Source organism: Coregonus clupeaformis, chromosome 1, assembly GCF_020615455.1.
Source record: "Coregonus clupeaformis isolate EN_2021a chromosome 1, ASM2061545v1, whole genome shotgun sequence".
In the NCBI taxonomy this organism is placed as follows: domain Eukaryota; kingdom Metazoa; phylum Chordata; class Actinopteri; order Salmoniformes; family Salmonidae; genus Coregonus; species Coregonus clupeaformis.
Window position 1 is genome coordinate 20,465,424 of NC_059192.1, and position 26,989 is coordinate 20,492,412.

Below are 26,989 nucleotides of genomic sequence, written 5' to 3' on the forward strand. Positions count from 1 at the left end.
CTGGCCACTCTTCCGTAAAGCCCAGCTCTGTGGAGTGTACGGCTTAAAGTGCTCCTATGTACAGATACTCCAATCTCAGCTGTGGAGCTTTGCAGCTCCTTCAGGGTTATCTTTGGTCTCTTTGTTGCCTCTCTGATTAATGCCATCCTTGCCTGGTCCGTGAGTTTTTGTGGTGCCATATTCTTTCCATTTTTTAATAATGGATTTAAAATGGTGCACCATGAGATGTTCAAAGTTTCAGATATTTTTTTATAACCCAACTCTGATCTGTACTTCTCCACAACTTTGTCCCTGACCTGTTTGGAGAGCTCCTTGGTCTTCATGGTGCCACTTGCTTGGTGGTGCCCCTTGCTTAGTGGTGTTGCAGACTCTGGGGCCTTTCAGAACAGGTGTATATATACTGAGATCATGTGACACTTAGATTGCACACAGGTGGACTTTATTTAACTAATTATGTGACTTCTGAAGGTAATTGGTTGCACCAGATCTTATTTAGCGGTTTCATAGCAAAGGGGGTGAATACATATGCACGCACCACTTTTCCGTTATTTATTTTTTATAATTATTTTAAACAAGTTCTTTTTTTCATTTCACTTCACCAATTTTGACTATTTTGTGTATGTCCATTACATGAAATCCAAATAAAAATCAATTTAAATTACAGGTTGTAATGCATAGGAAAATAGGAAAAACGCCAAGGGGGATGAATACTTTTGCAAGGCACTGTAACACTTTGTGAACACTCTCCGCAGAGTCAGCAGAAAGTGGATGTTTCTGGTTTTCAGTGTTACAGTATTTTCAACCGAACTTCCGTTTCCCCTGAACAACGTGGGGACTCCGCTCAGGTGTCTTTCTACGCCTGCTACGTTAGGTTGCTTGTGAATGTACTGTAAGGCCTGTAAAGACACTTATGAAGAGAAATACATTTGTTTTGATGGAAGAGCTCGACCATATTCACAGCAGTGTGTGTTGGATACTTTGAGGTTAAGGTGGACTATGTAATTAGCTTTTTTTCAGTCAACCATTTTCTTGTCTCAAACAATAAGACACATAAGACTAATGCAAATAGGATACGTAATGTTACAATTTGAAATAAAATAGGAAGGTTTAGCATGTCGTTATAATACATTTGATATATAATTATTTTTTAAATAAATTAAAGTATAGTCACTTTTTCTAAATCTGTGTTTTAAATCCATAGACATTAAGTTTATATCTTGCAAACTAGTCATATCTGTCATTCTCAATACGTGCCTGTGGATTGGTGGATGCTTTAAAACACTTAAGAAATCTACCTAAACTAAGTTGAGAAAGAATATATATGGCCTACAATTTGATCGATGTTGGCACAATGGTGTAACACAACATTTACAAAATGGAGTCACTCCTATCCAGTACATGTGAAACAAAACTGTATGGCCCTCAGGCCAATGTCCTGGTCAACATACAAACAAAATATGTAGAAGGAACAACTGATAATAGATTCTTATACAACTATAAAGAGTGAGTCAAAACAGTAAACTCCGCATTTACTCTCTACTCAATATTGTTGCTGGTCTTTCACTGCAATCATTTTCAGTATTTCTACCTCATGCTTCAGTCTGTGTGTGCCCCCTAGTGGTCAAACAGATGGATTTTCTCTGACATTGGCAAAATAAGGTACAATAGACCCCTAAACTTCAAGTTGGAGATTGACTGTGGTGTTTTAGTGGAGGTATTCACCCTTTGAACCCCAATACAGTGTAGGTCATCAGGGTGGAGAAGGGGAAGTTGACGTGTGTATGAGGGGGGCTCAGAGCCTCTTGCCCTCCAGGATGCTCCTCCAGTCATCTGCCCAGGAGAGCAGGCGGCGGTGGTTGGAGCTGGGGAGTATGTGCTTGTTGTGGCAGGCAGTGAATAGGATGTGCTCCCAGGTTGGGTTAGGCTCTACACCTGCAACAGAGGTGTATTCAGTAGTTAGAGACAAATACTAGCTACTGAATATACCTATGTGTATGACAGTAGCATGCATATGGCACCATCATATAAATATATGCACATATATTTACACACACCAAGTTTTCCAGCTTTGTTACAAACACTTGACTCACCGAGAATGTCTGGCTTGTCATCTATGAGGATGTCCCCAGTCACCACAGTCTTGTCTCTGGTTAGGATGATCTGGTCCAAGAAATCATAGCCCAGGTGCTTCTCTATCCAGGCATACTGAACACACACCAGAGAGAGCGCAAAGACCAGACATATTGTTAGAAAGAGGTACCACAACCACCACTCTGCCTACAGGATTACTGTCTTGACTCTGAGCTTACCTTCTCATATGGGCAGTGTATATAATGTTTTATAGGGCTGGTGCAAACAAAGACATCTGTGCTGGAAAACGGAGAAGAACACAACTGGGTTAGTTTGTTTTCAATGTCAATTTTCTACAACATACCGTTTTTGAAAGGTAAGCAAAGGGGATGTTCTAACATGAGGATATAGGCTAGTATTGGAACAGAGTTCCTGTGAATGTACTGTTTCATGATGAGGGCATTTGCTTGAGGTTAACTACTATTTGGTTGTTGACGTAAGGTCGGCCAAAATGAAACACTAAAGCAAAGGTTCCATCTATAAAGACAGCGTGGTCCTCTGTAGCTCAGTTGGTAGAGCATGGCACTTGCAACGCCAAGATAGTGGGTTCGATTCCTGGGATCACCCATACATAAAATGCATGCATGCCTGACTAAGTCGCTTTGGAGAAAAGCGTTTGTCTACTAATGTGCTATTAGCATGATTACATTTTAACACAGCAGAGCACACTATGACATAACATTTCCCTTCCTGAGATGATTACTATGCAACTCTAGCACCGCCTTCTCCACCCTATTTGTTTAACATGACCCATAGAATATAGCCTATGGGTGATGACTAAATGACAGATAGTCTCTAGGTGAGGGTCAAAACAATGTAAAGCACTTTGGGAACACAAACAGCAATTCCTTCTCTTTGAACAGCTGACTCAATACAGCACCGGGCAAGTGTCTTTGAAATGAATGTGAATATTTTTTGAACATTTCGTAAACTATGGTATTGTTCAGATATGGTTTGAATGACCATATACGGTTAAAACTTACTTCTCCATTTTAGCCATCTCCTTGACCGCCTGCACTCCTCCAGGAAGGGGCTCCAGCTCTTTAAAGAAGTCCTTTGACTGCCAAATGCTGATGGCCTTCTCCTACAGTCAATATAGCCTCTGCTTATCATCCACAGACTTATATAGATTGTGTGTGTGTGTTAATGTATGGCATACACAGAGGACCAAGATGCATGGCATACTTTAATACTCTGCCTGTCCAGTCTCCCTTTATGTTTGACATCATTATACAATAAAAGGGTTATGGGAGACATCTTTATCAAGTACATGCTTGCTATGGCTTTACTGTGGAAATAGAGGGCTGTCTGGAGAAACTGGGGTTGCGTTATAAAGCAGAAATGAAAGCGCTTTTGTCACGAGCCACCATGAGAGTAGGGTTAACTAGACACAAGGACTTTGTTATAAATCATATCTGTGTGTGACTGGCATTTACACAATTCAATGCACTGACAGCTGCTGCTCTAGCAACCTTTTGAACATGCTGGGGACTTCTGATGCAAATGAATGAGCGACATGAAAAGCGCTCATTCAACCACAGACAATATACAGACAATGAATGTATGAGAATACAATAAATCGTATGGCTTTTTCCTGTTTTCACAGCCAGAATGCACAGTTCGGAACTACTTACACACAGGTCACTCCTCAAGCTCCCATACTGAGACGACACCCAGAATCCTCGTCTGTCCTCCAGGGCGATGTACGGTTCGTTGGGGTACCTGGCCCGGTATTTCTTCAGGAATCCCCCTTCGAAGTCTGCAATGACGCCATCCATGTCCACCAGCACCCGAAGTCTCTTACCAGAGGAAGAAGACATCTTCGCGGAAATACACTTGAACTGGTCATGGAGTAAGGTCCTCTCTCTGCCGAGTAGGCGTAACGTTACTATCCGAGGCAGTAATGACATTATTTACTTGCCTCGCTGATTTCTGTCCGTGATCCAACGAAGACTCCCGATGCGCGAGATAAGTATTCGAAACTCCAGAATCAAAAAATGCAATGTGTTATTCCTAATACTGATGGGGTGCTATTTAAACAAACACTTTTTGGGGGACGTTGCTAATATGTAACTAACAAAAAAATATATGGTTTTAACCTTTATTACAATTGGTCAGGCTATGGCACTTGTGCTGCATAGCATTAGCCAGCAAGCTAGCTAACGTTAGCACTACCGGTGTGTTGATTAGCGCACAGGGTCAAATTTGACCTAAGCCTTTTCTTTCAGCACTGTATTTGGACTTGTTTACGACTATTATCAGTATGGACTGGTTCTACAGCAGTTACTGTCGCATCTCACAACCCTTACCAGCCGCACAGCAGCTGTGAAATTTGGTCCAAATACTCTCATTAGTGTCGCCTACTGTACAAAATCCTGCAGTCAAAGACAATGTCGTGAAACGAGAAACGCACGTGTCCTCAGTTTCTCAGTGGGTTTTAAAAAGACAGAGGCAAACTTGTACCATGGCGAGTGAAAGGGAAAACGTCAACAACATTTAACTTTTTACATTGGTCCTCTGTAGCTCAGCTGGTAGAGCACGGCGCTTGTAACGCCAGGGTAGTGAGTTCGATCCCCGGGACCACCCATACACAAAAATGTATGCACGCATGACTTTAAGTCGCTTTGGATAAAAGCGTCTGCTAAGTGGCATATTATTATTATTACTTCAAAAGAGGCTGACCATGCATGCAGCACGAGGAGCAAAATAACAGGGAAGGGAGGAATCAGTCAGATTCTGAGTGTTTAATAGTCACATGTACAAGGTTGCAGGTGTGATTGCAGGGTGCAGTGAAAATCTTAGGCCCCGAGCTCCAACATGCAGGACTAAGTTAAATAAAATAATTTAAATGGTAATAAATAAATAACTATAGAAATAGTACTATATACATCATAACAACAGTAGCAGTGATGAATAAATAAATGTCCATTGGGGTGGAGGCAGAGTAAAGACTGTTGGGGGGGGGTCCAAGTGACCAAGTGAACCAAGTGAAATAAGAACAATAAAAGTAATAATATACATATTAACAACTGCAACAGTGATGAATGTCGTTGGGGTGGTCGGCTGCACGTATCAACTTCTGAAGCACCTTGCAGTCCGCGGCAGTGGAGTTGCCAGTATGCTCTCGATGGTGCTCCTGTAGAACACTGTGAGGGCCCTCGGGGACAGGCGGAATTTCAGCTCTGGAGAACACAGGTGCTAGACTCTTTCCAGTTCCCACACAGCCATGAGTGCCATGAATCTGGCAAGCAAGACTACACAGGTGTGGTCAATGGGAAGACAAATCCAATGAGGAGCCCAGAACAATGAAGAGATCCTGAGAAGCAGCTACAGTTAACAGAGTGGAGTGTGCTGGCCTATTGTGTGGTTTGATAATTGTCTGTGGTAGGCCTACTGGGTAGGGAGCAGGGGAGGTCTCTGGCTCATTGGTAAACTGCTGGGAGACGTTGAGTGTCCCCTTGAAGGGGCCACCAATCTTGTTTTGCCAAATCACATCTGAAACAAGGCTAACATTGTAGACAATTAATGTATTATGTATAATTTTAATTGTTGAGCTGTACCATGTGTATCCTGTTCATATGACAAATAAACTTGACTTGACTCCATACACACATACAGTCTAAAATGCAGGGCTATTCAATTAACCTTGTGTTACTGGTGTCCCAGTCCAGATCTGAATCAGTCCCATTAGAGGGAAACAATGAAAAACAGTACTGCCCTGTGGCCCTCCACTGCTGTATTTGAGTGGGAAATCTCAAATTGTATAATATCTTTGCCTGCAACCCGGTAGAAGCTGCACTGCACTTCCTGTGTGTTACTGGTTTGTGATCCTTCTTAAAGTGATAGCACAGGGAGACAAATTCCCAATGAATACAATTCCTGATAGCAAATAAAGACAATCAGCAGATGTTTAGAGGGGGTGTACGTTTCGAGCAAAGGAGGAAATAAATTGTAGCAAACAGCAATAACTAGGTTTCTGATAAATTAAAATGTTGTGTCCCTTTAAGAGCCTAAAGTTCCAACCGTAAATCTCGTTGGATCCCGTCTGTTCTTACGAAGGTCTCACGATACTTCTCTCTCAGTGGCGGCTGTGTGGCCCCCTGTCTCAGCCAGCACGGACAGAGTTGTTTCTGACATTTGAATGAAAAACAGTCTGAATTGCTACCACTTTGGACAGATGAAATAATGGCTTCAGCCTTGGAGCAGTTCGTGAACAATGTGCGGCAGCTCTCCGCTCAAGGTATGGACACTAAACTGGTTTTAGTTCTCAGACGAGCTGGAACTATTAGCCAATGCTAACCAATGCGTTACTGTGCTTTTATCATGCATAACTAGCTAGGCTAGGTAGCCAAACTGGATAGATCCTTTTTGCATTATCATGTAAACACAGCGCTAAATTGATTGTTTTGGTGAACGAGGCCTCAAAAAAGTAGTTCACAAAGATGCGTTTTTACCCCGGGACACTAAAGTGTACCTCAAACAACACTGCAAACGGATACGTGTTTTAAAATCTTACTTTTTGTTTTTGTTAGACAAAATAATTTCTGGGGAATGCCTACCGGTAGTTCCGCCCTAAGCACGCGCGATTGGTTGAAGAGCGCCATTGTCAAATGTTATTGGTCGACAGTCCCATCTGTAACGCAATATGCGATACTTCCATCGCTAGTGTACCAAGTGCAGGCCTTGACAGGACACTTGACCGGCCGATATATTTTACAGTTGCCAAGTACCTCAGGTCCACCATGATTTCATCCATGGGGAGGTTTAGTATCCGCAAAGAATGTGATCAATGCAGCTAGACCGCGTTTCATTATAAAAATATGCTAAATATTCTTAGTGGCACCCAATATTCTATTCCATTTAATTTTATTTTTCTTACAAAATGATTACATATGCAGGTGTATTCAGTTGACATTCTGGCTATTTTGTTCTTACAGTTTTATAGCCTGCTATTTATAGCCTGTATTAAAATATCGTTAGAAATAAGTGAAATAAGCGAACAACATAAATAAATATTTAGTTTGGACTATCATGGGCTTTCATCTCTGGGTAAGATGGGTGTAAAGTGGGTCTGCTGTTGGACAATAATGTGTGGGTTAGAGTTTGGGAGGGCTCCATCTAAAAATGGGAGAAACACTTGTGTAAACTAAACTATTTAGGATATAGACTCTTCAACCTATATTCACACATGAACTCCCTTTTGATTTGGACCTGTACTTCTCTTCAACCAGCTCTAATAGCTCAACTATCAAGTGCTGCATTGTTTGTTTACCTATTGTCTTTACTGTTGCATATCAGGTCAGATGACACAGCTGTGTGAACTGATCAACAAGAGCGGGGAGCTGTTGGCCAAGAACCTGTCCCACCTGGACACTGTACTGGGGGCCTTGGACATCCAGGAACACTCCCTGGGTGTGCTGGCTGTGCTGTGAGTAGCCTGCTCTCTTCTGCAGTCATCTAATTCTTGATCAATGATTATAAGTCAATAACTGATCTAGGATATGACTTTGAGTCAGTTTCTGCTTACTGTTCCTGTGTGCATTCGAGGCTCATAACTCAGGAAAGGATATTACACAGATCAAGGTGTTAAAATAAAATTGTGTATCTGTTGAAACTGTCTGTCTTATACAGTCTACAATCTTTGTTGTTTTAATATACCATGGCAACATTTTTCTTGTGTACTCACGACCAGTTTTCACTTTCCCTTCATACAGGTTTGTGAAGTTCTCAATGCCAAACATCCCTGACTTTGAGACGCTCTTTTCCCAAGTCCAACTCTTTATCAGTACCTGCAATGGGGAGCACATCCGATATGCAACAGACACTTGTAAGTCTAAACGTAACTTATTTTTGGATTCTAGAAGCCTTGTATTGATGTGTTGTTTACTCCATAAGGTGTTAACGCCTTGTAGTGATTAAAGTGTTTTCTAAGGAATGTGGATAATGTTTTTCAAGGTCAAATGATCAGGGCAAAATTAATTTAACTTGAACCTGTTAAACCAGGGGTTCCCAAACTTTTTTGCCCTGAAACCCCATTTTGACGTAAACAAATTTTGCGACCCCCACCATGTAAAAAAAGAAGAAAAAAGGTGATGTAATCAACGGCCAATGTTTACTTTTTTAATTGGGTCTATTACAAATCATTCTGACAGTATTTCAATCTGAGGAAGTAGTTTGAAGTGATTGAAATGCATCAGAAAGGTATTGGGAAGTTCATCAGGCAATAATTGTCACCTGCGATGAAATCGAGGAGGGGACTGTGGATCTGTGCATTTACATTTTACATTTTGGTCATTTAGCAGACGCTCTTATCCAGATTTGAATTACAGTTAGTGAGTGAATACATTTTTCATACTGGCCCCCTGTGGGAAACGAACCCACAACCCTGGCGTTGCAAGCGCCATGCTCTACCAACAGAGCTACAGGGGACCCTACATTAGTCACACGCGATATCTGACAGCACTGTCCCGATTTTGACGAAACTTCGGTGAATGATGCGTCTTGTAGAGATCCGGTATTTACAAAATTACACTGATTGGCCGAAGGCGGGAGCTAGTAATTAACTGAAATGTGTTAATCACATACGGTATCCCAATTGGGCCAACGGGGGGCGCTGCATCATTCGTGGGGGCGACATGTTTTCTTGTTTTGTATGATCTTCTGTGTAGAAAAGAACATAATTATTGATTATGTTCTTTTTCCCCATCTGATTTAGTGCCTGGTCTTGTCCATTCTGTTCTAATGAGTCCTGCGCGGCTTGTGAGCATTGTAGAGGGAAACAGAAGATGCGTACGGGTTCCTGAGAGTGTTGTCTTTCTGTGATGTGGTTGTAATATTTTTTTAGCATAAACCGTTCAAAAGATAGAACCACATTTGTAGGAAGAAAATAGAAAAAGCTCTATTTATTACAACCGCATCTAGCGGCTACCAGAGATGACTGATGTAACCGTGATTCTATGAACCAAGCACAATTATTGTAAAAAAAAACAAACATCTGTTTCTTTCGCGACCCCATTTTCATATCAGGTGACGCCACATGACGCCACAAACACCTAGTTTGGGAAACGCTGTAAAATCCACAATTTGATTATTCTCTTCACAGTTGCCGGCCTCTGCCATCAGTTGACAAACGCCCTTGTAGAACGGAAACAGGTAAGACTTGCCAAATGCCAGAAGAGCTAATGCATGAATTTACAGTGGGGGAAAAAAAGTATTTAGTCAGCCACCAATTGTGCAAGTTCTCCCACTTAAAAAGATGAGAGGCCTGTAATTTTCATCATAGGTACACGTCAACTATGACAGACAAAATGAGAAAAAAAATCCAGAAAATCACATTGTAGGATTTTTAATGAATTTATTTGCAAATTATGGTGGAAAGTAAGTATTTGGTCAATAACAAGTTTCTCAATACTTTGTTATCTACCCTTTGTTGGCAATGACACAGGTCAAATGTTTTCTGTAAGTCTTCACAAGGTTTTCACACACTGTTGCTGGTATTTTGTCCCATTCCTCCATGCAGATCTCCTCTAGAGCAGTGATGTTTTGGGGCTGTCGCTGGGCAACACGGACTTTCAACTCCCTCCAAAGATTTTCTATGGGGTTGAGATCTGGAGACTGGCTAGGCCACTCCAGGACCTTGAAATGCTTCTTACGAAGCCACTCCTTCGTTGCCCGGGCGGTGTGTTTGGGATCATTGTCATGCTGAAAGACCCAGCCACGTTTCATCTTCAATGCCCTTGCTGATGGAAGGAGGTTTTCACTCAAAATCTCACGATACATGGCCCCATTCATTCTTTCCTTTACACAGATCAGTCGTCCTGGTCCCTTTGGAGAAAAACAGCCCCAAAGCATGATGTTTCCACCCCCATGCTTCACAGTAGGTATGGTGTTTTTTGGATGCAACTCAGCATTCTTTGTCCTCCAAACATGACGAGTTGAGTTTTTACCAAAAAAGTTCTATTTTGGTTTCATCTGACCATATGACATTCTCCCAATCCTCTTCTGGATCATCCAAATGCACTCTAGCAAACTTCAGACGGGCCTGGACATGTACTGGCTTAAGCAGGGGGACACGTCTGGCACTGCAGGATTTGAGTCCCTGGCGGCGTAGTGTGTTACTGATGGTAGGCTTTGTTACTTTGGTCCCAGCTCTCTGCAGGTCATTCACTAGGTCCCCCCGTGTGTTTCTGGGATTTTTGCTCACCGTTCTTGTGATCATTTTGACCCCACGGGGTGAGATCTTGCGTGGAGCCCCAGATCGATGGAGATTATCAGTGGTCTTGTATGTCTTCCATTTCCTAATAATTGCTCCCACTGTTGATTTCTTCAAACCAAGCTGCTTACCTATTGCAGATTCAGTCTTCCCAGCCTGGTGCAGGTCTACAATTTTGTTTCTGGTGTCCTTTGACAGCTCTTTGGTCTTGGCCATAGTGGAGTTTGGAGTGTGACTGTTTGAGGTTGTGGACAGGTGTCTTTTATACTGATAACAAGTTCAAACAGGTGCCATTAATACAGGTAACGAGTGGAGGACAGAGGAGCCTCTTAAAGAAGAAGTTACAGGTCTGTGAGAGCCAGAAATCTTGCTTGTTTGTAGGTGACCAAATACTTATTTCCCACCATAATTTGCAAATAAATTCATTAAAAATCCTACAATGTGATTTTCTGGATTTTTTTTCCTCAATTTGTCTGTCATAGTTGACGTGTACCTATGATGAAAATTACAGGCCTCTCTCATCTTTTTAAGTGGGAGAACTTGCACAATTGGTGGCTGACTACATACTTTTTCCCCCCACTGTACTTGTCTATTGACACTCATTTACATGGTCTGTTTGAAAAAATTACTCATGTTTTTACAAGATAAGACCCAGATTATGGCATTATTACTCTACATGATTTCAAAACCAAAAGCCAACCCATGAGAATGCATATTGGTTCATTCTACTTTATATAAGTTTAATGCAGCTGTTTTTCAAAGAAAGATAGAATTGGCTCTGTTAATTCCATGCTTGGATATTTTATTTGTAATCACAGCAGTGGAGGGAATGTGAAACAGACGTCAGCGTGCTAGTTTAGCAGTACAACTCAGGGGAAACTGACCGTACCAAGGCTCAAACCTGGGGACCTCTGCCTTGCTAACATACGTGATCGCCCTGCTTGACAACGTACTATCCAGTTATGCCACCAAAACGGAACCTCGATGGCACCACTGGCGACATTTCAAGCTACAGTTGAAGTCGGAAGTTTACATACACTTAGGTTGGAGTCATTAAAACTCGTTTTTCAACCACTCCACACATTTCTTGTTAACAAACTATAGTTTTGGCAAGTCGGTTAGGACATCTACTTTGTAAGTAATTATTCCAACAACCTGAAAGGCCGCTCAGCAAGGAAGAAGCCACTGCTCCAAAACCGCCGTAAAAAAGCCAGACTACGGTTTGCAACTGCACATGGGGACAAAGATCGTACTTTTTGGAGAAATGTCCTCAGGTCTGATGAAACAAAAATAGAACTGTTTGGCCATAATGACCATCGTTATGTTTGGAGGAAAAAGGGGGTCCTTGCAAGACAAAGAACACCATTATGTGGATTTGGAAGGAAAATTATGTGGATATATTGAAGCAACATCTCAAGACATCAGTCAGGAAGTTAAAGCTTTGTCGCAAATGGGTCTTCCAAATGGACAATGACCCCAAGCATCCTAACAAAGTTGTGACAAAATGGCTTAAGGACAACAAAGTCAAGGTATTGGAGTGGCCATCACAAAGCCCTGACCTCAATCCTATAGAAAATGTGTGGGCAGAACTGAAAAAGCGTGTGCGAGCAAGGAGGCCTACAAACCTGACTCAGTTACACCAGCTCTGTCAGGAGGAATGGGCCATGTCAACTTCTGACCCACTGGGAATGTGACGAAATAAATAAAAGCTTAAATAAATAATTCCCTCTACTATTATTCAGACATTTCACATTCTTAAAATAAAGTGGTGATCCTAACTGACCTAAGACAGGGAATTTTTACTAGGATTAAATATCAGGAATTGTGAAAAACTGAGTTTAAATGTATTTGGCTAAGGTGTATGTATACTTCCAACTACAATTGTAGCTGTGGAGTGAGTTCACGGCACATTGTTGTTTCTGTTACATTTGGTTTAATGCATCTCTTTCCTTCATAGCCATTGAGGGGCGTCGGCATTCTAAAACAGGCAATAGACAAAATGCAGATGAACACAAACCAACTTACCTCAGTTCATGCAGACCTGTGTCAGGTGTGTAAACTGATTCATGTCAACTGGATCTTTGACTTTATATGATTATTGAAATGTGTTGATTCTTGGCTACGAGACTAAGAATGAATGACCCCTCAACAACTTTGTGTGTACATCCACAGCTGTGCTTGTTAGCAAAGTGCTTCAAGCCTGTCCTCCCGTTTCTTGAGCTTGACATGATGGACATCTGTAAGGAGAATGGCGCCTACGATGCAAAGCACTTTCTATGTTACTACTATTACGGAGGCATGATCTACACGGGTCTGAAGAACTTTGAAAGAGCACTGTATTTTTATGAACAGGTACTGGCTTATTTGAGAATCTAAAATGTGCATGCTAAAGCTGTTTTGGATGTGACTTAGTGTTCCTGTTATCAAAAGTGAATTGATTTAGCATACTACTAGTAACACATTTGCTAATCTTAATACCATTTCAAATGACCTTTTTAAGTTTAATATTTTGATACTAGGTATTTATACAGTAGTCAAGTACACTACACCCTGAGTTGACATTGAATCTATTAGGGCATAGACTTGGCTGTAGTTGGTTTACTTCTCTAATTCCATTGTGTGATATTCTGATGATCTCCCCCCAGGCAATAACCACTCCAGCTATGGCAGTCAGTCACATCATGTTGGAGGCCTATAAGAAGTACATCCTGGTCTCCTTGATTCTACATGGCAAAGTGCAGCAGCTCCCCAAATACACATCACAGATAGTTGGGAGGTTCATAAAGGTGAGAATGAAGATGCAAAATGGCCCATATTTTACATCCTTAAATGTGCCATTACATCTTGAACACTAGAACCGCTGGGCCTCCATGGACTCCCCTTCAAGCTAATGAGCAGTCATTCTGACTGCAACATTATAACAATGTAATAATAATATCGCAAAAAAATGAGTTGGTTGTGTTTATGAAGGTCTTAGGAACATTAGAATACGATTAAACAAAATATAAAATACAAATATAAATAACACAATAGCATTTTCATTAGTTTGTTACTGTACAGTCGTGGTCAATTTTTTTTTGAGAATGACACAAATATTAATTTTCACAAAGTCTGCTGCCTCAGTTTTGATGATGGCAATTTGCATATACTCCAGAATGTTATGAAGAGTGATCAGATGAATTGCAATTAATTGCAAAGTCCCTCTTTGCCATGAAAATGAACTTAATCCCCCAAAAACATTTCCACTGCATTTCAGCCCTGCCACAAAAGGACCAGCTGCCATCATGTCAGTGATTCTCTCGTTAACACAGGTGAGAGTATTGACGAGGACAAGGCTGGAGATCACTCTGTCATGCTGATTGGGTTAGAATAACAGACTGGAAGCTTTAAAAGGAGGGTGGTGCTTGAAATCATTGTTCTTCCTCTGTTAACCATGGTTACCTGCAAGGAAACATGTGCTGCCATCATTGCTTTGCACAAAAAGGGCTTCACAGGCAAGGATATTGCTGCTAGTAAGATTGCACCTAAATCAACCATTTATCGGAGCATCAAGAACTTCAAGGAGAGAGGTTCAATTGTTGTGAAGAAGGCTTCAGGGCGCCCAAGAAAGTCCAGCAAGCGCAAGGACCATCTCCTAAAGTTGAATCAGCTGTGGGATCGGGGCACCACCAGTGCAGAGCTTGCTCAGGAATGGCAGCAGGCAGGTGTGAGTGCATCTGCACGCACAGTGAGGCAAAGACTTTTGGAGGATGGCCTGGTGTCAAGAAGGGCAGCGAGGACGCCACTTCTCTCCAGGAAAAACATCAGGGACAGACTGATATTCTGCAAAAGGTACATGGATTGGACTGCTGAGGACTGGGGTAAAGTCATTTTCTCTGATGAATCCCCTTTCCAATTGTTTGGGGCGTCCGGAAAAAAGCTTGTCCGGAGAAGAAAAGGTGAACGCTACCATCAGTCCTGTGTCATGCCAACAGTAAAGCATCCTGAGACCATTCATGTGTGGGGTTGCTTCTCAGCGAAGGGAGTGGGCTCACTCACAATTTTGCCTAAGAACACAGCCATGAATAAAGAATGGTACCAACACATCCTCCGAGAGCAACTTCTCCCAACCATCCAAGAACAGTTTGGTGACGAACAATGCCTTTTCCAGCATGATGGAGCACCTTGCCATAAGGCAAAAGTGATAACTAAGTGGCCCGGGGAACAAAACATCGACATTTTGGGTCCATGGCCAGGAAACTCCCCAGACCTTAATCCCATTAAGAACTTGTGGTCAATCATCAAGAGGCGGGTGGACAAACAAAAACCCACAAATTCTGACAAACTCCAAGCATTGATTATGCAAGAATGGTCTGCCATCATTCAGGATGTGGCCCAGAAGTTAATTGACAGCATGCCAGGGCGGATTGCAGAGGTCTTGAAACAGAAGGGTCAAAACTGCAAATATTGACTCTTTGCATAAACTTAATGTAATTGTCAATAAAAGCCTTTGACACTTATGGAATGCTTGTAATTATACTTCAGTATACCATAGTAACATCTGACAAAAATATCTAAAAACACTGAAGCAGCAAACTTTGTGAAGACCAATACTTGTGTCATTCTCAATTTTTGACCACGACTGTAGGGTGTATAGAAAAAACAAAAAGCACAAACATTCAAGTGTTCAATCAGTTTGATTTGTGGTGTGCCTTTTGAGTATGAAGCAAAGCATATGTGTTGGGTCGCGGTAACAGCAACACCCCAACCACCAAGATGCATGGTCAGCAAGACATGCGGCCAAAATGATGATAACAGTAGCCTAAATATCATTATAAGTGCTTGATTAGTAATGAAAATCGGCACAAAAGCAATAATGTCATTATAATGAAAATAAGTGTTGATATGACAGCAGTAAAAAATAGTAATTTATTGTCAGCTCGTGCTTATATGGTGTGCTTCTTCACGCAATGGCATCAGTTGGAGCATGTTCATGTCACATAAACGAAAGCTGGTGAGTGCGTTGCTGATGTTGTATGCTTGCAATGTAGGGTCTGCGCTCTGTGATGACATTTTGTGCTGATAATCGGTTGTAACATTGTCACGGGCTTGTTCAGTCCACACGGTGCTTTCTTGCCTATCCTTTCTCACCGTTTCATTTGGTGGTGGCGCGGGCACTTGCTCAGTGCCCACTATTCTGGCTTTTTTACGCTGTAGGTGTAGGTTGAGGCTGAGGTTCAGAATCAGAAGAATTGTCATCAGAGATGTCATGATTCATTTCTTCCCCACCATCTGAGTCGTTTTCATTCAGATTTTGTAGCAACGCTAACGCAGCATCTGCATCCATTCGTCTTGGTATTTTTGCCACTGTAAATTACACACACTTTCACTGTGTACTCCAAGTAGGCCAGAGTAGACTGATTGGATTCGGTGGACTGATATCGGGTTTCCGTTTGGAAAATGTGGCGCCGGACATTTGACCGGCAGCATTTTAATTTACCGGACATTTTGAGAAATTCTCCGGACCCATATGCATTGGGTGCTCAGAATGACAGAAATCACATTTAGAATATAGTCATTCATATTAACAGAACATGCAAGTCAAGGATGCAACGATGTGCGGCCCTTCTCACCAAATTCTGATGCGCACTTTTAAGAAGTTAGAATATTTGTCCACATTTACTTTCCTCAGCCAACAAGACGGGTAACGAACAGAAAAATCACTAGCCTATGTCAATCCACTATCCCCCATAGTAGAAACGTTTAGCTATTCTATTGGTCAGCTTGTCGAGAAAGAAATGGCCTATTCCAAACAGACACTGGGACAGTTGTTGGACGATAGATCCCACATTTTTACAACCAGTAGACCTAGGCTACATTAAAAACCAATGAGGCAGATCAGATGATGCATTAGATCAGAACGTTTACTTTAAAATGTTGATAAACTATTATTTCTTAACATTATAAGCGCAGCAATGTGCACAAGGCAGTAGGGTACGCGCGAATGTTCGTTTCATAATGCAATTAACTGTAAAACATCGTTGTCAAAGCGCACCGCACATGCGAGCGGTTTCATGTGACCTGTTAGACATTTAGAAAGAGCGGAGAACTAATATGCAACAACTAGCATTGGTTGCTACTATGACTAGGATTGTGCCTTTGGCTACAGGAGAATGAAAGAACGTTTATATAAAAGAATAGCCTCCACGGATATGGTCTGATTTTGGCTAGGCTACTTTGAAGCAAGGTAAGACGTGCCTCATAATATGTAGTAAAACGTTAAGGTTTCAAACAATTAAGTATATGTTTTCAAAATGCATACTGCCTCCAGCTCATTGCAAAGTGGTGTGTGACGCGCTAATGAAACCTGCCTTCTGTTACATATGTATGCTGTTTGAGATACTGTAGCAGCAGCGCTCATGCTGTCTGACAGAGTTTCTGTAAAGTCGTGGTCAAAGGTTTTGAGAATGACACAAGTATTGGTCTTCACAAAGTTCGCTGCTTCAGTGTTATGAGATATTTTTGTCAGATGTTACTATGGTATACTGAAGTATAATTACAAGCATTCCATAAGTGTCAAAGGCTTTCATTGACAATTACATTAAGTTTATGCAAAGAGTCAATATTTGCAGTGTTGACCCTTCTGTTTCAAGACCTCTGCAATCTGCCCTGGCATGCTGTCATTTAACTTCTGGGCCACATCCTGACTGATGGCAGCCCATTCTTGCATAATCAATGCTTGGAGTTTGTCAGAATTTGTGGGTTTTTGTTTGTCCACCCGCTTCTTGAGGATTGACCACAAATTCTCAATGGGATTAAGGTCTGGGGAGTTTCCTGGCCATGGACCCAAAATGTCGATGTTTTGTTCCCCGAGCCACTTAGTTATCACTTTTGCCTTATGGCAAGGTGCTCCATCATGCTGGAAAAGGCATTGGTTATCACCAAACTGTTATTGGATGGTTGGGAGAAGTTGCTCTCGGAGGATGTGTTGGTACCATTCTTTATTCATGGCTGTTTTCTTAGGCAAAATTGTGAGTGAGCCCACTCCCTTGCCTGAGAAGCAAAACCACACATGAATGGTCTCAGGATGCTTTACTGTTTGCATGACACAGGACTGATGGTAGCGCTCACCTTAAGGTGTTTTCCGGATGCCCCAAACAATCGGAAAGGGGATTCATCAGAGAAAATGACTTTACCCCAGTCCTCAGCAGTCCAATCCCTGTACCTTTTGCAGAATATCAGTCTGTCCCTGATGTTTTTCCTGGAGAGAAGTGGCTTCCCCGCTGCCCTTCTTGACACCAGGCCATCCTCCAAAAGTCTTTGCCTCACTGTGCGTGCAGATGCACTCACACCTGCCTGCTGCCATTCCTGAGCAAGCTCTGCACTGATGATGCCCTGATCCCGCAGCTGAATCAACTTTAGGAGACAGTCCTGGCACTTGCTGGACTTTCATGGGCGCCCTGACGCCGCCTTCAAAACAATTGAACCTCTCTCCTTGAAGTTCTTGATGATCCGATAAATGGTTGATTTAGGTGCAATCTTACTAGCAGCGATATCTTTGCCTGTGAAGCCCTTTTAGTGCAAAGCAATGATGACGGCACGTGTTTCCTTGCAGGTAACCATGGTTAACAGAGGAAGAACAATGATTTCAAGCACCACCCTCTTTTTAAAGCTTCCAGTCTGTTATTCTAACTCAATCAGCATGACAGAGTGATCTCCAGCCTTGTCCTCGTCAACACTCTCACCTGTGTTAACGAGAGAATCACTGACATGATGGCAGCTGGTCCTTTTGTGGCAGGGCTGAAATGCAGTGGAAATGTTTTTTGGGGATTAAGTTCATTTTCATGGCAAAGAGGGACTTTGCAATTCATCTGATCACTCTTCATGACATTCTGGAGTATATGCAAATTGCATTCATCAAAACTGAGGCAGCAGACTTTGTGAAAATTAGTATTTGTGTCATTCTCAAAACGTTTGACCACGAATGTATGCTGTAGGCCAACCTGTGTGATAAATAAGATGCATAACGAATATACTGTACACACGCCAATTTAATTCCACAAAATTATGCAAAGTAATCTATAGACCAATAGATAAGCATGACTAGTCAAATGTATTTCCATCGACTGGTATTTCCATCAATGAATAGGCTGAAAAGCATTCTTTTGCAATGGGATATTTTCTTCTCCAGGACAATTGGTCGGCGGCCAAAAACAAATTAGGCCAAAAGCCGGCTGTTACCGGCTAAAGGAAACCCTGGTACATACCATTTTTTTTATTATAGTTAGAATAGATCAATACATCATTCACAATTAGTGATGACATAATTATGCATTGTTCGCTTCCCCTTGCTCATCAACTCACCCATTCGCCCCCATCATACTTGACTTAATTTATTTAATCTGTTGTCATGTGTGATATTAGTTTCGGTTCAGTTTCGAGGCAATTATCGGGGTGATTATCAACTAGGCACGGTACCATAAACTATCGGGAAAAGGAGCGGAGCAGTACCTACTGAGGGGCAACGGGAAAACTATTCAAAAAATGACATGCCCTCCTTAAACTGGTTATAACTCCAGTTCTGTCTGTGATATTAAGAGTCTAACGACATTGTTTTTTATATAGACTTTTCTTAAATAAGTCTATATAAAAAAACAAATGAAGGAGGGGGGCATAACTTTTAAAATGGCAGAGTAATAATTTATACAATTTTTATGAACAGTCCAAATAACTGCTTTAGCGGTTCTAGTGTTGTGCTTGTTGTACTACATATAACATAGTATTACATATTCTACTGCTTTGTGTTTCTGCAGCCTCTCAGCAATGCCTACCATGAGCTTGCTCAGGTGTACGCCACCAACAACCCAGCAGAACTGCGCACCCAGGTGAACAAACACAGCGAGACCTTCACACGCGACAACAACACAGGCCTTGTCAAGCAGTGCCTGTCCTCCCTCTACAAGAAGAACATCCAGAGGCTAACAAAGGTATACTTCCTTCTCTCACCACAAATATGTCACCCGTAGCCAAGATATCCTTCCCTCACTCCACCCGAGCCACGGCCTGTTCACCCCGCTACCATCTAGAAGGTGGAGACAGTACAGGTGCATCAAAGCTGGGACCGAGAGACTGGAAAAACAGCTTCTATCTCCAGGCCATCAGACTGTTAGAGTCCCCCACTAGCCGGCCTCCGCCCAGTACCCTGCCCTGAACTTTAGTCACTGTTACTAGCTGGCTATCACCCGATACTCAACCCTGCACCTTAGAGACTGCTGCCCTATGTACAAAGTAATTGAACACTGGTCACTTCAATCATGTTTCCATATTGTTTTACCCACTTCATATGTATATACTGTATTCTAGTCAAGGCTCATCCTATATAACTACTCCTGTACACACATTTTCTATTCATATACAGTGCCTTTGGAAAGTATTCAGACCCCTTTACTTTTTCCATATTTTGTTACGTTACAGCCTTATTCTAAAATGGATAAAATAAAATAAAATGTCTCAGCAATCTACACACACTACCCCATAATGACAAAGCGAAAACAGATACCTTATTTACATAAGTATTCAGACCCTTTGCTCTGAGACTCGAAATTTGAGCTCAGGTGCATCCTGTTTCCATTGATCATCCTTGAGATGTTTCTACAACTTGATTGGAGTCCACCTGTGGTAAATTCAATTGATTGGATATGATTTGGAAAGGCCCACACCTGTCTATATAAGGTCCCACAGTTGACAGTGCATGTCAGAGCAAAAACCAAGCCATGAGGTTGAAGGAATTGTCCGTAGAGCTCCGAAACAGGCTAGTGTCGAGGCACAGATCTGGGGAAGGGTACCAAAACATTTCTGCAGCATTGAAGGTCCCCAAGAACACAGTGGCCTCCATCATTCTTAAATGGAAGAAGTTTGAAACCACCAAGTCTCTTCCTAGAGCTGGCCGCCCGGCCAAACTGAGCAATCGGGGGAGCAGGGCCTTGGTCAGGGAGGTGACCAAGAACCCGATGGTCACTCTGACAGAGCTCTAGAGTTCCTCTGTGGAGATGGGAGAGCCTTCCAGAAGGACAACCATCTCTGCAGCACTCCACCAATCAGGTCTTTATTGTAGAGTGGCCAGACTGCTTGGAGTTTGCCAAACGGCACCTAAAGACTCAGACCATGAGAAACAAGATTCTCTGGTCTGATGAAACCAAGATTGAACTCTTTGGCTTGAATGCCAAGCATCACATCTGGAGGAAACCTGGCACCATCCCTACGGTGAAGCATGGTGGTGGTAGCATCATGCTGTGGGGATGTTTTTCAGCGGCAGGGACTGGGAGACTAGTCGGGATCGGAGGGAAAGATTAACTTAGCAAAGTACAGAGAGATCCTTGATGAAAACCTGCTCCAGAGCGCTCAGGACCTCAGACTGGGGCGACGGTTCACCTTCCAACAGGACAATGACCCTAAGCACACAGCCAAGACAATGCATGAGTGGCTTCGGGACAAGTCTCTGAATGTCCTTGAGTGGCCCAGCCAGAGCCCAGACTTTAACCCGATCTAACATCTCTGGAGAGACCTGAAAATAGCTATGCAGCAACGCTCCCCATCCAACCTGACAGAGCTTGAGAGGATCTGCAGAGAAGAATGGGAGAAACTCCCCAAATACAGGTGTGGCAATCTTGTAGCGTCATACCCAAGAAGACTCAAGGCTATAATCGCTGCCAAAGGTGCTTCAACAAAGTACTGAGTAAAGTGTCTGAATACTTATGTAAATGTAATTTTTCAGGTTTTTATTTTTAATAAATTAGCAAAAATGTCTAAAAAAAACAGTTTTTGCTTTGTCATTATGGGGTGTTGTGTGTAGATTAATGAGGGGGGGAAACAATTTAATACGTTTTAGAATAAGGCTGTAACGTAACAATGTGGAATAAGTGAAGAGGTCTGAATACTTTCCAAAGGCACTGTACAGTACATAATGTCTATACACACCATATACAGTGGGGGGGAAAAAAGTATTTATTCAGCCACCAATTGTGCAAGTTCTCCCACTTAAAAAGATGAGAGAGGCCTGTAATTTTCATCATAGGTACACGTCAACTATGACAGACAAAATGAGGGGAAAAAATCCAGAAAATCACATTGTAGGATTTTTAATGAATTTATTTGCAAATTATGGTGGAAAGTAAGTATTTGGTCAATAACAAAAGTTTCTCAATACTTTGTTATATACCCTTTGTTGGCAATGACACAGGTCAAACGTTTTCTGTAAGTCTTCACAAGGTTTTCACACACTGTTGCTGGTGTTTTGGCCCATTCCTCCATGCAGATCTCCTCTAGAGCAGTGATGTTTTGGGGCTGTCGCTGGGCAACACAGACTTTCAACTCCCTCCAAATATTTTCTATGGGGTTGAGATCTGGAGACTGGTTAGGCCACTCCAGGACCTTGAAATGCTTCTTACGAAGCCACTCCTTCGTTGCCCGGGCTGTGTGTTTGGGATCATTGTCATGCTGAAAGACCCAGCCACGTTTCATCTTCAATGCCCTTGCTGATGGAAGGAGGTTTTCACTCAAAATCTCACGATACATGGCCCCATTCATTCTTTCCTTTACACGGATCAGTCGTCCTGGTCCCTTTGCAGAAAAAAACAGCCCCAAAGCATGATGTTTCCACCCCATGCTTCACAGTAGGTATGGTGTTCTTTGGATGCAACTCAGCATTCTTTGTCCTCCAAACACGACGAGTTGAGTTTTTACCAAAAAAGTTCTATTTTGGTTTCATCTGACCATATGACATTCTCCCAATCCTCTTCTGGATCATCCAAATGCACTCTAGCAAACTTCAGACGGGCCTGGACATGTACTGGCTTAAGCAGGGGACACGTCTGGCACTGCAGGATTTGAGTCCCTGGCGGCGTAGTGTGTTACTGATAGTAGGCTTTGTTACTTTGGTCCCAGCTCTCTGCAGGTCATTCACTAGGTCCCCCCCGTGTGGTTCTGGGATTTTTGCTCACCGTTCTTGTGATCATTTTGACCCCACGGGGTGAGATCTTGCGTGGAGCCCCAGATCGAGGGAGATTATCAGTGGTTTTGTATGTCTTCCATTTCCTAATAATTGCCCCCCACAGTTGATTTCTTCAAACCAAGCTGCTTACCTATTGCAGATTCAGTCTTCCCAGCCTGGTGCAGGTCTACAATTTTGTTTCTGGTGTCCTTTGACAGCTCTTTGGTCTTGGCCATAGTGGAGTTTGGAGTGTGACTGTTTGAGGTTGTGGACAGGTGTCTTTTATACTGATAACAAGTTCAAACAGGTGCCATTAATACAGGTAACGAGTGGAGGACAGAGGAGCCTCTTAAAGAAGAAGTTACAGGTCTGTGAGAGCCAGAAATCTTGCTTGTTTGTAGGTGACCAAATACTTATTTTCCACCATAATTTGCAAAGAAATTCATAAAAAATCCTACAATGTGATTTCCTGGATTTTTTCCCCTCAATTTGTCTGTCCTAGTTGACGTGTACCTATGATGAAAATTACAGGCCTCTCTCATCTTTTTAAGTGGGAGAACTTGCACAATTGGTGGCTGACTAAATACTTTTTTTCCCCACTGTATATTTATATTCCGGACTCTGACATTGTTCACTCTAATATTTCTTAATTCCTGTCTTAAACTTTTTGGATTTGCGTGTATTGTTAGGTAGTACTGCACTGTTGGAACTAGGAACATAAGCATTTCGCTACACCCACGATAATATCTGGAAAATATGTGAACTCGACCAAGAAAATTTGATTTGATTCGACTATACCAACTCAGCCCAAATATATCCTCCCACAACCTCCAAATGGACCTCAATATACCGCCCTATATTTAATACCCCCTTCAGATCATATATCTTCTTAGACACAAATATGACCCCCTCACCTCACATACTTCCCTCCTAATATATCTACCAATAGTCCTCGCTCACCTCAAGTACCTCACCCTTACCCCCAATACACCGTTCTCATCCCTAATATCCCTCCGTCCGCATTAAACTATATTCAAAATATACTGTCTACCTTCCTCGTCCCTGTCTTCACCCTGTTACAAGGGTGACGATATGTAAACAAAGTATTTAAAGCAAATGGTCAGAATGTATCTGACCACCGTTCTTTCTTTGCAGACTTTCTTGACGCTGTCCTTGCAAGACATGGCGAGTCGAGTGCAGCTGTCTGGGCCCCAGGAGGCTGAAAAGTATGTCTTGCACATGGTAAGCCAACGCGACCGCAGGAGGATAGGCATGCTTTATCTCAGTACTCTAAGAACACTCACTTTTGAATGTCTGAAAGAAAATGGCCTTCATTGATTTGTCCATTGGTTACATTTTCTGTTCCTTACAGATTGAAGATGGTGAGATCTATGCCAGCATCAACCAAAAGGATGGCATGGTCTGTTTCCATGACAACCCGGAGAAATACAACAACCCTGCAATGCTTCACAAAATTGACCAAGAGGTAAGAGAATGGTAATGTTGATTATCTATCCTTGAATGAAAATGACTGTTGAGGTACAATGAAGTGATAAATTAATTGCGTCTCTTTTGGTAATGTTTTAGGGAAGTAAATGCCTTGTTCTGTGTCCTTCACAGATGCTGAAGTGTATAGAGCTGGATGAGAAACTAAAGTCCATGGATCAAGAAATCACAGTAAACCCGCAGTTTGTGCAGAAGGTAAGAAGTCCTTTAGGCTCCTCAAGAGGTTTTCCAAGAGGAGTATATTTGAAATTCAGGTGTTTGAGGGTTGGTTGGTCGTTTTTTAAATATTTTTATCCCATTCTCAGAAATATATCAAGTAGCCATATGAAACATCTAGTCTTCCAGTTATTATTATACAAATGATTGCTAATGGTTAGCATCACATTGTGTGTTTCAGAGTATGGGAACGCAGGAGGATGACGTTGGCAGCAAAACGTCCAGTTACTCCTGAGGGCCATGGACAGGGGAGAACACTGCCACCCTTCAGGTTCTCATTGGATGACTTTTTTTAAAAGAGGAAAAACATTCTATTGAGTATGGACATTGGTCAAGGAAAATCTAAATGTGTGGAATGATAATTTGGTTATTTCTTTCATGGTGTCTTGAGGAAACCTTAACAAAAAAACAATTTTGTCAGTGTTTTATTTATCATTGTTCAGGTGGATGAGCCACTGCTGCATTAACAACCATAATAATAAAAACTGGACTTATTTGTTCAAAAAGGAAGTGTGATAAAGCACAGTTTTTCTGTTGCATGTTCATTTTTGAGGTATTTCCTTTTACATGCAACATTTGAGGAAATCTTAAGTCTCCTGTTTCGAACATCAGTAATCGACCAGCTAGCATAATTTTTTTGGTCAAATCACCTGGAGATTTGACAACAAAAGCAAGGCTGTACTTCTGCCCTTGACCAAATGTAGAGAGGATAGTACAGTTTTTTTTTTTTAAAGATGGTGCACCGTTATTTCCAGCCCCTAGAGGTCTCTCGTGTACTGTGTTGTGCTGTAGTTTGAATTTACTGCAGGTGGAATGAGCTCTGAGCTGGAGACATACTTATCTGTTATCTGGAAGGACTCAAGATTTGCGGTTTTGAATCTCTCGAAATACATTGATTCAGTAAATTGACACAATTTTGAATTAAATGTATCACATCACATTCCTGTTTTGTCAGCAGTGTTTACCCTAGTTTTCTGACATTCAGTGCTACTTATGGCTCAGCTATTTGTGCAGTGTTTCGTTTGTCGTTTTTTAACAGAGAGATGTAGGATTTATTGTATTGGAAAGCCTCAACTTAACCCATTCATGTCCATAACGGACATTTTGAAATGTCTTTTGGTACACTTGTTCTCTGAGCTTACTGATGGATAATTCAAAATATTTATTTTTTTATCAGCCAAAGCGGATGTCTACAATGTGAGTTTTTGGTATTGTACTACATTTCATGAGTCAAATAATATGAATACATGTTCAAATGATCAGATCTTAATCATTTTTGGTATATAGATTGCCTGGATGTATGTGTATCCTATCTAATCTATCTATCTATCCAAAAGTACACAAAAAAACAGAGTGCTGTAGCATGTAAAAATCACCTGTCCTCGGTTGCAACACTCACTACCGAGTTCCAAACTGCCTCTGGAAGCAACGTCAGGAGCTTCATGAAATGGGTTTCCATGGCCGAGCAACTGCACACAAGCCTAAGGTCACCATGCACAATGCCAAGTATTGGCTGGAGTGGTGTAAAGCTTGCCACCAATGGACTCTTGAGCAGTGGAAACGCGTTCTCTAGAGTGATGAATCACGCTTCACCATCTGGCAGTCCGACAGATGAATCTGGGTTTGGCTGATGCCAGGAGAATGCTACCTGCCCTAATGCATAGTGCCAACTGTAACGTTTGGTGGAGGAGGAATAATGGTCTGGGGCTGTTTTTCATGGTTCGGGCTAGGCCCCTTAGTTACAGTGAGGAGAAATCTTAACGCTACAGCATACAATGACATTCTAGACGATTCTGAGCTTCCACCTTTGTGGCAACAGTTTAGGGAAGGCCCTTTCCTGTTTCACAATGACAATGTCCCCGTGCACAAAGTGAGGTCCATACAGAAAATGGTTTGTCGAGATCGGTGTGGAAGAACTTGACTGGCCTGCACAGAGCCCTGACCTCAACCCCATCGAACACCTTTGGGATGAATTGGAACGCCGACTGCGAGCCAGGCCTAATCGCCCAACATCAGTGCCCGACCTCACTAATACTCTTGTGGCTGAATAGAAGTCCCTGCAGCAATGTTCCAACATCTAGTGGAAAGCCTTCCCAGAAGAGTGGAGGCTGTTCAACGGCTCAGACACGAGATGTATGTGGCAGGGTCTACAGACAATCACGGACTACAAAAGGAAAACCAGCCACGTCACAGACACCGACGTCTTGCTTCCGGACAAGCTAAACACCTTCGCCCACTTTGAGGATAATACACGCGGCCCGCTACCAAGGACTGTGGGCTCTCCTTCTCCGTGGCCGACGTGAGTAAGACATTTAAGCATGTTAACCCCCTAGATGGCCTCCCTAGCCGCGTCCTCAGAGCATGCGCATACCAGCTGGCTGGTGTGTTTACGGACATATTCAATCTCTCCCTATCCCAGTCTGCTGTCCCCACATGCTTCAAGATTGCCACCATTTCCCCTGTACCCAAGAAAGCAAAGGTAACTGAACTAAATCACTATTGCCCCTGTAGCACTCACTTCTGTCATCATGAAGTGCTTTGAGAGACTAGTCAAGGATCATATTACCTCTACCTTACCTGCCACCGTAGACCCACTTCAATTTGCTTACCGCCCCAATCGATCCACAGACGATGCAATTGCTATCACACTGCACACTGCACACTGCCCTATCCCATCTGGACAAGAGGAATACCTCTGTAAGAATGCTGTTCATTGACTATAGCTCAGCATTCAACACCATAGTACCCTCCAAGCTCATCATTAAGCTCGAGGCCCTGGGTCTGAACCCCGCCCTATGCAACTGGGTCCTGGACTTCCTGACGGGCTGCCCCCAGGTGGTGAAGGTAGGAAACATCACCTCCACTTCGCTGAACCTCAACCCTGGGGCCCCACAAGGGTGTGTGCTCAGCCCCCTCCTGTACTCCCTGTTCACCCATGACTGCGTGGCCAAGCACAC

At 42.4% G+C, this 26,989-nt stretch overlaps 2 protein-coding genes across 2 annotated transcripts; one reads left to right on the forward strand and one right to left on the reverse strand.

The window, feature by feature from the left end:
* Nucleotides 1–654: 654 nt before the first annotated feature.
* Nucleotides 655–4,708, reverse strand: LOC121540355 (5'(3')-deoxyribonucleotidase, mitochondrial-like). The gene is made up of 5 exons (XM_041849216.2): nt 3,765–4,708; nt 3,114–3,214; nt 2,310–2,370; nt 2,091–2,205; nt 655–1,932 (listed from the first exon to the last, which is right to left on the reverse strand). Exons 1-5 carry the CDS (start codon nt 4,038–4,040, stop codon nt 1,793–1,795), a joined length of 693 nt encoding a protein of 230 aa, XP_041705150.1. The 5' UTR covers nt 4,041–4,708; the 3' UTR covers nt 655–1,792.
* A 294-nt stretch (nt 4,709–5,002) lies between these two features.
* cops3 (COP9 signalosome subunit 3) lies at nt 5,003–24,972 on the forward strand. Its single transcript, XM_041849084.2, has 12 exons — nt 5,003–6,370; nt 7,429–7,558; nt 7,845–7,957; nt 9,233–9,282; nt 12,300–12,392; nt 12,515–12,694; nt 12,988–13,128; nt 19,135–19,308; nt 23,466–23,552; nt 23,683–23,796; nt 23,931–24,011; nt 24,214–24,972. Exons 1-12 carry the CDS (start codon nt 6,316–6,318, stop codon nt 24,265–24,267), a joined length of 1,272 nt encoding a protein of 423 aa, XP_041705018.1. The 5' UTR covers nt 5,003–6,315; the 3' UTR covers nt 24,268–24,972.
* Nucleotides 24,973–26,989: the final 2,017 nt, after the last annotated feature.

Excerpts from the sequence above, each read along its gene's own strand:
- LOC121540355 (XM_041849216.2), bottom strand. The coding sequence starts at position 4,040 with ATGTCATTACTGCCTCGGATAGTAACGTTACGCCTACTCGGCAGAGAG. Across the intron at positions 3,215-3,764 it reads GCTTGAGGAGTGACCTGTGT|GAGAAGGCCATCAGCATTTG; the intron begins GTAAGTAGTTCC and ends TATTGACTGTAG. Across the intron at positions 2,206-2,309 it reads TACACTGCCCATATGAGAAG|TATGCCTGGATAGAGAAGCA; the intron begins GTAAGCTCAGAG and ends GTGTGTGTTCAG.
- cops3 (XM_041849084.2), top strand. The coding sequence starts at position 6,316 with ATGGCTTCAGCCTTGGAGCAGTTCGTGAACAATGTGCGGCAGCTCTCC. Across the intron at positions 12,695-12,987 it reads CACTGTATTTTTATGAACAG|GCAATAACCACTCCAGCTAT; the intron begins GTACTGGCTTAT and ends ATCTCCCCCCAG. Across the intron at positions 23,797-23,930 it reads TTCACAAAATTGACCAAGAG|ATGCTGAAGTGTATAGAGCT; the intron begins GTAAGAGAATGG and ends TGTCCTTCACAG.